This window comes from Dendropsophus ebraccatus, chromosome 5, assembly GCF_027789765.1.
Source record: "Dendropsophus ebraccatus isolate aDenEbr1 chromosome 5, aDenEbr1.pat, whole genome shotgun sequence".
Classification (NCBI taxonomy): Eukaryota; Metazoa; Chordata; class Amphibia; order Anura; family Hylidae; genus Dendropsophus; species Dendropsophus ebraccatus.
Window position 1 is genome coordinate 88,752,299 of NC_091458.1, and position 11,728 is coordinate 88,764,026.

At 44.9% G+C, this 11,728-nt stretch overlaps 1 protein-coding gene across 1 annotated transcript in view; it reads right to left on the reverse strand.

The window, feature by feature from the left end:
- The window catches only part of DZIP1 (DAZ interacting zinc finger protein 1), a 38,077-nt gene extending 33,093 nt beyond the window's left edge, over nucleotides 1–4,984 (reverse strand). Inside the window, exons 1-2 of the mRNA XM_069970676.1 lie at nucleotides 4,848–4,984; nucleotides 1,121–1,663 (exon numbers count right to left, since the gene is read on the reverse strand). Of these exons, the coding sequence (XP_069826777.1) occupies nucleotides 1,121–1,663; nucleotides 4,848–4,850 (546 nt within the window). The 5' untranslated portion in view covers nucleotides 4,851–4,984. The remainder of the gene's footprint in view (nucleotides 1–1,120; nucleotides 1,664–4,847) is intronic.
- Between the last annotated feature and the right edge of the window lie 6,744 nt (nucleotides 4,985–11,728).

The following is an 11,728-nucleotide window of genomic DNA, read 5'->3' on the forward strand; positions in this document are numbered from 1 at the left end:
CCGGGCTCCTGGTCCAGTATAAAGTGTCAGTATTGCCAGCAGGTTATGGCTGGCTATTAGTTCTTCTAGTCCCAGCTCCCCTGCTCCTTCCCAGCGTTCCCTGCCCTATATCCCCTTCTGCTTGTCTTCTCGTGTTCTTGACCCTCCGCCTGACCTGTGACTATTCCTTGCTTGCCGATTCTGTACTGCGTTGCCCGTGTGGTTTGACCTGGCTTGTTCACTACTCTTTATTGTGTTTTGTCCGTCTGTTCGTGTTTTGTGTTCCACGTATTCAGTACAGGGAACGTCTTCGTGGTTGTCCGCGACCGCCTAGGGTCGACTGAGGCAATTAGGCAGGGACAGTGGGTGGGATTAGATCAGGGCCCACTGTCTGGTTGTGTTTGTCGTTGCTGACAGCTACAACCTTTATGTGGTAGCAGCCCTGTAAAATAGCCTTGAAACACAATTGAGGATTTTTAGATTATTAGGCAAACAATTGTCTCCTCTGAAGGAAGACTTAGAAGGAATCTGGAGAAGACTCTGGCTTGACTAATAACCCCTAGGTGCGTTTCAAGACACTTTAGAGCGGCCAAGCATTGACAAGAAAGCTCTCTTCCTGTAAAGTAGGGTTACTTTATATGTTCACATTTATGCGATCCATTATAACATGACAATTTTACTGCAACACTGAGCAACTACAGGTTAAAAAAACGACGCAGCAGGATAAGTTGTCAAAATCCCGTCAGGTACTCTGTCCTCTTTGGAAGTGAGAGGTCTACAGAACTCCTGGAAGCATGATTTTAACAACGTTTCTTGCTGCCTTGGAAGATTGATAGGTACACTTGGGATTCGGAAATGTACACAGTAGTAGTTGTAAAGTATTCTAAGGCTGGCTACAGACATACTGTACACCTGGGCTGGTTCATACATGTTCAGTGCTCCAAAACAGTGTTTCTCAACTTCAATTCTCAAATCCCCCAACAAGTCATGACTGAAGATATCCCACTCACAGAACACCTGTGGTAATACCTGATGTAATGACTACAATTATATTACCTGGGAAATCCTTAAAACATGACTCTTGGGGGTACTAGAGGACTGGAGTTGATAAGCACTGCTCTAGTCCTCCCATGTGCTTTACCTTATAGTAGGGCCCAGCGCTGGCACTGATCATCATCTGCTGGGTGGATATGATCTTCTTCCTCTGCTTGCATTCCTCCTTAAGTGTCTTCATTTCCTGAGTCTGTTTGGCCATTTTTGCTTGTAACTGCTCAGTCTCCGCTTGGGTAGCACGGACCTTCTCCTCTAGCATCTTCAGATTATTGGTCAGGTACTCCTGAGTATGGAGCAGGTACTCAATAGTGTACTGTGATAGTCTGAACACTTTCAGCAGCATAGGGTCAAGACTACATTGACAATGTGGGCACTTTTCATTTTCAATGTTACAGAATGTGATACTCATGATGTTTTCCTGAAGGGTTTCAAAATCCAATTCATTTGCCAGCCTGTCCACATCGATAGCTCCAATCCTTCTCCAGTCCACATTGGCATGGCGTGTTCTAAATTTAAATGGAGAGTCGTGGATGTAGGAAGGCATTGTGGGGGGTGTTGAAAGACGTGGTATCCCAGGAAAACTCAGTGCATCTGAAGCTTCGAGAGGGTAGTAAACATTGTCATGAAAAGGCTAAAAAAGATGCAAACAAGAACATTAAAATCAACCAACACAAAAAAAAGAAAATGTCAAGTAGATATAGAAGGGCTGACCACTTTGGATAGTCTCTTTTTGATCCAAGGATCCCATGATAGAAGAGATCACAGGTCTCCTGCTGCTGATCCCCACAGCAGTCATATGTAGCCTTTTAGAGAACAAGCAAGTGTAGCTTTGTTCCCATAGGAACTGCCCTGCTCAGCCAATCCCTGGTACCAGGAAGAAGTAGTAATGAGCAGCGACTGTGGCCTGTCAGAGAGGCAGCTGCGGGGTCCGGATAGGTGAGTATGACTTTATTTTGTATCAATATTTACACCACACCGAGTAATATATGTTTTTTTTTCAGTACCAGCATGGTAAATGAGATTACAGACTGTAATCCTTAGTATGCTGATTTATGTTTCCAGTCTGGTAAAGATCTAATGCAGATTTTCCTCAGTGACTTCATTCAGGAAGTAAAAATCTGCAGTAGATCCTCATTGTCACAGATTTGGCTGCAAATTTGAAATACATAGATTTTTTTTATTTCAATTTCATATCTGCACCTATATCCAGGGTGGACAAGCTAATAAACTGCATGGCAGCCAGGTCCTTCTGAAGGTCCCTGTGGTTGCCATGATAGATCTCCTGTTACGCTCTGCCATAGGCAGAATGGAATAGGAGAATGGCAGTCTGACAGTATACATGTTTATAGTGTCCTGTATGAGTGATCAGGTAATCGTGTGGTCAAGACCCTAGTAAGACTAAAACTGTAAGGGTTTACACAGAGAGATTTAGCTGACAGATTTTTTAAGCCAAAGCCAGGAACAGACTATAAACAGATCATAAACAGGTCATAAAGAAAAGACTGAGATGTCTCTTCTTTTCAAAACTGTTCCTGGCTTTGGCTTAAAAAATCCATCAGATAAATCTCTCTGTGTAAACACACCATAAGGCTATGTTCCCACACAATATTTTTGCTCACTATTTTGCAACCAAAACCAGGAGTTGATTGAAAACACAGAAAGGATCTGTTCACACACTGTTGAAATGTAGTGGATAGCTGCCATTTAACGGCAAATATTTGACGTTAATTTAAAACGACCATTGTTTTAAAATAACAACCGTTATTTGCCCAGCACTGCGTCCTGCCCCTACCCCAACACGCCTACCAAGTGACTACAACTACTATTCCCAGTACTACTACTCCCAGTACTACTCCCACTAGAACTACTATTCCCACTAATACTACTACAACTCCTACTACAGCTGCTACTTCTCCCACTACTACTAGTTCCACTAGTGCTACTACTACTCCCACTACTGTTACTCCCCTTATCCACTACTACACCCCTCATCTACTACACCTCTATTACTACACACATCGTCATTAGCAAAAAACAGAGAGAGAAAGAGAGAGATTTAAATCAAGAATGGAGAATATATATTTTTTTTAATTGAGATTTTATTTTTTGGCCATACTTGAGATTTTATTTTTTGGCCAAGCCCTAGTGGATGGTCTCAAGTATAAAATCAGGAAACATTTAAGGAACTGAATCTGTACAGTCTGAAGGAAAGGGGGGGGCAAGACCAAAAGCTTTAAATGTCAGCCTAAAAAATAAGCCTAAATAAGGTTCAGGTGGGAACTGTTTTTAATTAAAAAAAAAAAAACTGAACACAAGAACACAATAACTGAATGTAAATGTGCCTGGGATAAACATATAGCTATCCTAAGATAATATGAAAAGAAGTCATATAATTACTGTGGAGAGGCTGCTGTGGCCTGCTATAAAGAAGGGCAGCTTCTCCCCTGGGTACTCTATATCCTAAGAAGAAAATACAGTATGGGGGTGCCATTACAAAGTACAGTACTGTTCTTGTAATAAAAAGAATGAATATGTCAGAGGTAACATAAATAGTATGTAGACCTATATAGCTTGTAAGAGAAGATCTCTGTAACTGGGCCAGTCTTCCTCATGGTGTTGTCCTCAGATGTCACATGGCCATCACCATGCATGTAAAAATATCACATGTATGGTCCCTGTATCCCACAGATTACTCCTCCCCCTTATGATTCTAGATAACATAAACTGCAAATATTACAAGTTTTCATTTCCTTCTTATTAAATTCAGTATGTAAATTTTGGTAATACCCCCCCCAGTCTGACACAGGAACACAGGCGAGCTCAGCACCCAGCTACTGTACGTTTCCAGCCCCAATCCTAGTAAATGGTGGGAATCCCAGCATAGGAGAAGTGACAATGGGACCTGTCTATGTAATGGATGGACTCCCTGCAGCCTTTCATACAGCAGACCTCTCTATTCTCCCTTCTCTCACCTGACTGTTATACATCTACATGAGTCCATCAGCAAGTATCACATGCTATATTGCTTATTAGTGCTGGTCCATCCTACCCTGACCTAGTAGTGTCCAGAGCCAACCTAGAGGGGGTAAGAGACCCTCCCCATCTATATCCTACATTGCAGGGGCACAATGTCCCCAGGAGACCCAGGGTATAGCCTATAGCTGCTGGATGGGTACTGCAGGGCTGCCTAAGCTGTGGCAAAACTATAACGCCCATTATGCCCTGTCAGCCGAGGTCTATGTGGGGATGATGGGCGCTGTAGTGGAGCGTAGGGAGCCTTTTCTAGTCCGTCTCCCTCAGCCGCCCATGTAGCGCAGACTCCAGGGCCTCCTCACAAGTCTGCACAGGCTGCACATTCCTCCCCACCTCCCATCCCTCCGCGCCCTGGTACAGTTTGGCCGGTGCCCTCCGCGCCCTGGTACAGTGTGGCCGGTGCCCTCCTCGCCCTGGCATAGTGTGAAGAGTGCCCTCCTCGCCCTGGCATAGTGTGACCGGTGCCCTCCTCGCCCTGGCATAGTGTGACCGGTGCCCTCCTCGCCCTGGCATAGTGTGACCGGTGCCCTCCTCGCCCTGGCACTGTGTGGTATCAGGTAGCCCGGGGTCATGCTCATCCACACACACACACACACAACAATAGCGCAGGAGCATCCAGCTCAGGACAGCCAAAACATCCGGCACGCGGCTCCCCCCCCCCCCCATCCCCGAGGGCTACAACAACCGGCAGCTCAGAACTGGAAGGGTTAAGTATGTGAGCCCCCCGCCTCTCCAGAGCCGCACTGCTCCCCGGAATCTCCTCCCTTCCCCCACGTCCTCACCATTCCCCCTGCCTCCGCTCCTTCTTCTTCATCCGGGGACTCGCTGCTGCGCTGAAGGCATTAGGCTGGAGGAGCCCGGGTGGTCTGCACGGTTACCAGGACTACAGGGAGAGGCCCCGCCCCCCAGCCCCGTGCTGTACTCTGCTGCAGAGATTGAGAAGCAGCAGGCACAGGCCCCGCCTACAGGCATCCCGCTGTCCAGCTGTGGCACACGTGTGGGAGGGTGCGGGGCACCGGGGGCTGTGGGGGGGGGGTCACTGACTGACCGTGTACAGGCCCGGTATACCTAGCCCCCTATAGGCTGAGGCGCCCCGTCCATCCTTACATATAAATAGATGCCTACTTATGGTGCAGACCTCCAGAGTGCTCCCCCGCTTCTGACTGTCCAGGACAATAGAGTTGCATTGCCAGACATTGCACATTGCTCCATGCACTCTCTGCCTGGCTCCTAGCTGTATATTAGATCCTAACCTGCATATTATTCCCTCATCCTGGGCCATTTATATCCTCATCATTGGAATACAGTATTTTACATGTAACAGATAGTGAAATGTAACATGTTGCAGTCTATAGAAATGCATGTAGGATGGGACTCTCATCCCAGCACCCATAAGTGTCCCTGTATAGGCGTCCAAAAGGTGACTCCTCAGTTCTCTATTGTCTATTCTCCTGTGTACTTCCAGGCAATGGCACTGATGACAGGAAGAGATCATGCTGAGTAGTTATCAGTATAAAACACCTGAGAATAAGAAGCCCAAGACTTGCCAACAAAGTACTGTCACATCTTAGGCCAGGTTCACACTAGGTTTTTGCAGTCCATCAAACGTATCCGTTTTTAATGGTTACTTTTAACATACACAAATATGGGGCCAACCAGGCATACGTTATACGGACTGCAAAAACGCAGCCTACGTTTATTTTTCTTTTCCGCCTTCGGGTGCATTCACACGTACAGGATCCGCAGCAGATTTGATGCTGCGTTCATTTATTTAGTGAATTCTTCTGCGGATCTGCACCTTTAAATCTGCTGCGGATCCTGTATGTGTGAAGCTACCCTAAAACAGTTTTGTTTGCTTTTGTTCAGTTTGTTTTTAAGTTTATGGTTTAAAATGAGGTGTAATAACAATAATAATGTTGCCCTGTCAGTTTCACTTCTGATTTTGGTTGAAGATAAGACTGACAGAAATAAAATGTGTGAACATAGCCTTTTTGTATTTTCAGCCCACTTCTGGTTTCGGTTGATCAAATACTGACCAAAATGCTGCGTGTGATCATAGCCGGAACATTTCAATCTCATTTTGCTTGTAATTTTTTTTTTAACTATTCAGCTTTATTCAACCCTTTAAGGAAACAGCGGATTTTGGCCTTAGGCTGCATTGCCACGTTCCGTGTTCCTCACAGAACACAGACGTGGAATGCTTGTAACGGACTCTCCCCTCGCCCGGGCAGCATCTGTAATTAAATTCTGGGAGCGGGGGAACTGTAATGAATCAGCCGTGTAGCGCATATCTGTACAGTTCCCCCGCTCCCAGCATCTAATTACAGATGCTACCTGGGCAATATGAAACTAGGAAAGGGGAATAAGGCTGTAAATTATTGGCAGGCAAGGAGTTAAAGGAGAAGTACGGCCAAAATGTATTTTTTTTAAATCTTATTACCTAAGAAAAGTTCCAAATTCCTAATATAAACTAATTATGGGAAATGCACATATAGTGCTATTTCCCTCAAATTAGTAGATCAGGCAGGCTTCAGATTGTCACGAATCAGATGTAATTCACATGAAGTGTCCAGCAGGGGGCACAGTATATGTAGCAGTCTATGTAGTGTAGTATCATCTATGTAGTTTAGTGTATGTAGCTGAGCCTGCATGTATTCATCATAGGTAGAGGTGTGTAAGATGTACACAGGCTCGGACAGATCTCAAGGAAATGCCACTCTCCCACTCATGTAGAACTACAACTCTCAGCAGGCACTCCTGGCTGCTGTTCAGCCTGCACTGCACTGGGCAGCACAGGGAGAGAGATGCATCTAACTACCTTTCCCCTCCCTCCCTGTGACATGTGGGCTGAGCAGCAGCCAGCAGCGCCTGCTGAGAGTTGTAGTTGTGCAAGACTGGGAGAGCGGCATCAGATGTCCTTAAACTGTTCCCTACAGACCCCCGACAGAAAATGCCATCCTCCTACCCCCTACATACCCCAGATGCCGTAGGGGCTGAGTGGCAATCTCCCAACACTGCCCCATGCAGACCCCAGACATAGAATGCCTCCCTCCTACCCCAGATACTGTATGGGCTGGAGGGCATGCTAAGAGTTCCCTCCTCCCCCTCCAGGTGACAGGATGCTGCTGCTGTACGGAAGATCAGCAGTGAGGAGGGCATGCTGACAGTTCCCTTCTCATCTCTAATCATTATCCCATAGCTGAAGTTCAAAATTTAACCTTGGCATTGAGGCATCAATGACCCATGGTCATGAAAGGGTTAAAAGGGTATTCCACTCAAACATAACTTCTCATATCCAAAAGTGAAAACATTTTCCAGCAAAAAAAGTCCTTAAAAACATTTACTTTATTGTAGAAAAAACTTCCATAAAAAACAGCATGTGAACAGGTACATATATCTAGGTGCGGTTCGGCTGTTACCAGCCTTTATCACAGCCAAATAAGAAATGGACATACAACATACAAATCTAAATCCACAAATAAAACCAAAACACCAAACAAAACACCCTCTCATCACATGGTATCCGGTCCGGTGTGATGAGAGGGTGTTTCCTTTGTTACTTAATTTGTATATATATATATCAGTTGTATGTCCATTACTTATTTAGCTGTTTTTTATGGAAGTTTTTTCTACAATAAAGTAAGTGTTTTTAAGGACTTTTTTGTTGGAACATTTTTTCACTTTGCTGCTGCGGACTGTTCCCTGTAGAGTTCCTTCTGCATTTTTGTTCCAACATGATGACTATGGACAAGGTAGAGTGTCTCTAAAGCTGCTATGATATTTCAGCATAATTATGGTCTATGCTTTTCTTTTTTCTCATTTCGCCTGATTATAACTTTTCATATGTTGCTGCCTATGGCGAGACTAACAATTCATTCCATACGTGTTATTATCTATTCAGTCTCCTTCCCCCAGTTCTCAGCTGTTGCTTTCTGCTGAAGACACAAAAAACTGTGTGTGAGCTCTTTTCTCTGTCTCCCCCTACTCCCCCCTCCCTTCTGAGACAGCTGATGTTAACAAGTCCCTGACAGGCTTTATCTGCAACTTTGTAGCTTCTTTGTAATGCTATGAAGGTTAATCTGAGGTCAAGTTCCTGAACTCAATGGGGGAGATTTATGAAAGGGTGTAAATATAGACCTGGTGTAAACTGCCCACAGCAACCAATCACATCTCAGCTTTCAGCTCTGATAGGATAAAAGAGGAGTTGTGACTGGTTGCTGTGAGCAGTTTACACCTGGTGTATACTTATGGTGCGTTTACACAGACAGATTTATCTCACAGATCTTTGAAGCCAAAACCAGGAACAGACTATAAACAGGGATCAGGTCATAAAGGAAAGACTGGGATCTATCCTCTTTTCAAATCCATTCCTGGCTTTGGCTTCCAAAATCTGTCAGATAAATCTTTCTGTGTAAACGCACCATTACACCCTTTCATAAATCTCCTCCAATGTGATTAATCCTCCCCGCATTAAAAAGTTGCTACAATAATGCTTATGGTCCTTTTACACGGAACGATTATCGTTCGTTTCGCATTTGAACAATAATCGCTCCGTGTAAACGCTGCGAACGATCAAACGATGAGCGAGAAATCGTTCATTTTGATCTTTCAACATGTTCTCAAATCATCATTGATCGTTCGCAAAAAAATTGCAGAACGTTCCGTGTAAACATTCTTTCATCCATTTCACCTATGTGTGAGAGGCTTAAGCGATCGCAAACCGATTGCATAACGATTTTTCCGTATGGTGTATTGTTCTGTCTAAACTCTGATCGTTATAAAAAAAAACATTGTTCATTCAAAATCGTTAATCGTGCGATCGTGCGAATTATCGCTCTGTGTAAATTCACCATTAGTTACATCAGCCTTCTCAGAAGGGAGTGGGGGAGGGGAGGCAGAGAGAAAGTCTCACACACAGATTTTTGCGTTTTTAGCAGAAAGCAGCAGCTAAGAAATGGGGGAAGGAGATTGAATAGATAATAACAAGTATGAAAGGAATTTGCTAGTCTCACCATGGGCAGCAACATATGAAAAGTTTGATTGAAATACCCCCTTAACTAAAAGGGCTCAAAATTGAGCTTGTGCAATATTTTGCACTTCCCACTTTTGTTCAAGGTTGTAATAAACATTTAGAACATGAAATGAAATTATTTCTGGCTGTTTAGGCCTCCTTCACACACATTTTTTTTTAGCAAAGAAACAGGTAGCGGGTAATTATGGTCGGCACCACCTTAAATGTCCATGAAGCCCCAGAGGGTGAGCAGTGCATTAGAATTAACCAAATCTAATGCTCACTATTGCCTTGAGAAGGTGTGATGTGAACCTATTGTCCATGTAGTGTTACCTCCTGTTCATCTCCCTCCTGTTATCTGTGAACAAGCAATACAATTGGAAGATGACTATGAGTGCAGGAGATTACTCTCTGGTGAACACTTTTTTTTTTTTTTAATGGTTGAAAATTTATGTAAAAGCCTTAGTCACAAACATTTTAATGGTGATTTTTTTTTTACATTCTATTTATGTATTTTTTTTCTGCCATCTTTTAAAGGCAATGTGGTCATAGCTGCAGACATGGGCAGATACCTGACAAGGATCTTTTTTACCTATGACTCTTAGCTGATGGCTGACTGCTAAATTATTCTATCATATTTTCCTTCCAAGCCTACATCATAGAGACTGTGCTGTGCTGCTGCATGCATGCCTTCTCCTTCCCCTACTCTGGTTTGCTTCCAACATTGAGCACTAATATACAGGCCCGGGCTCAGCATGGCCTCTATGCCTCTTGAACTTGGAAAGGAAAACATGATTTTATAACTTTGCAACCAGCCACCAACTAAGAGACAGGTATTTTACCTCCCTATCAGCTATCTGTCCACGTCTGCAGCTCTGATGTCCTATGAGTCCTGTACAGAAGCCAATTTAAAAAGCTGGTAAAGGTCACCCTACTAGAGAGCATGAGTTGCTTGGAGTATTTAAAGGGGTAATCCAGCGCTACAAAAACATGGCCACTTTCTTCCAGAGACAGCCTTCTGACGACAGATTATCTGCCAAAGATTTGAAGCCAAACCCAGGAACAGACTGTAATCAGAGATCAGGTCATAAAGGAAAGACTGGATTTCTCCTCTTTTCAAATCCACTCCCGGGTTTGGCTTAAAATCTTTGGCAGATAATCTGTGGTCAGATCTGTTGGTGGAATAGTGTTTCTTTTCAGCTAGGAGTGTTAGGGTGCGTGCACACTACGGAATTGCTGCGTATAACCCGCGGCGTATTCCGTCGCTCGTCTCCGCACGCGGCGGCGCGCATTTCCGTCCGTGGCATAGACACTATTCTATGCAAGGGCGGATTCCGCGTTCCGCCAAAAGAATTGACATGTCAATTCTTTCGACGGAACGCGGAATCCGCCCGTGCACAGAACAGTGTCTATGGCACCGGCGGAAAAGCGCGCCGCCGCGTGCGGGGACGAGCGACGGAATACGCCGCGGGTTATACGCGGCAATTCCGTAGTGTGCACGCACCCTTCGGGCTCGTTCCCACTGAGCAAAAGCAGCTGAATTTCTGCGCTGAATCAGCGCTGAAATTTCAGCCGTTAAAATAGGTGCAGAGCTAATTTCCATTGTGTTGAATGGAAATTCTGCTCTGCAGTTCACACGGTGGAATTTCCGCACTGAACTAATCCGCTTTCCGCCAGAAGAATGAACATGTTCATTCTTCCGCTAGCGGAAGCCTATACAAATCAATGGGGCTCTGATTTTCTGTTTCAGCGCGGAATACAAGCGTAATACAAGCAGAAATTACTCGCTGAATCAGCGCGGAAATGGGTAAAGGGGGGGGAGGAGGATTCTAGTATATGTTCTGGTATAGTCTAGTTTACTCACCAAATACTCGCTGAATTTCAGCGCTGAATGCATGCGGATTCAGCGCGGATTCCTCGAGTTTTCCGCGCTGAATTTGTCAAGAGCTGATTACGAGCTGAACACTTTCCTAGCGGAATACGCAGGGATTCTGCTTACATTCTGCTTATACTCTGCTCGGAATTCAGCGTCAGTTGATTTCAGGCGGAAATATTTCCTTGCGTAATCCGCTCCTTTTGCTCTGTGTGAACGTAGCCTTAGAAGAAGCCTAGGAATATATCCAGGTGGGATGGCCCATCTGCAGCCAGCCTCAGGGTTACAGCCCCTAGTCAGATAATGATGTGCAGAGACTCATATACGATCTGTTATTTATAATGTTACATGCTATATTACATATTGTGCGGGATCCTGTTTCCAGAATATGTGCGGATTCCTGCTGTATATATCTTGTATGTGTACCATTCTGCAATGCTTGTATACAGTATTACACAGACATGCAGGATTCTTGCTTTCAGAGCACGTCACTTACCTTTCCTCACATACAACATGCACTGCTGTTCTAGCATCCCTGCCTGCACTACTCTATAACCTCATAACCGTACGTGCATATCATCTCCTGCACAGCGCCCCCGTGAGGACCGCCCGTGTATAGGAGCAGCAGTGCACATTAGGCGCGGGCACGCTCGCAGATGACGTCACCAGCAGGAGCCGCAGCATTCATGTTTTCCTTGGCAGAGCAGCGTGCCGGAAGTGAAGAAGAAGGCTGGGCGCGAGACACTGAGCCCCTCCCCTCTCTCCGGTCAACGCTCCAC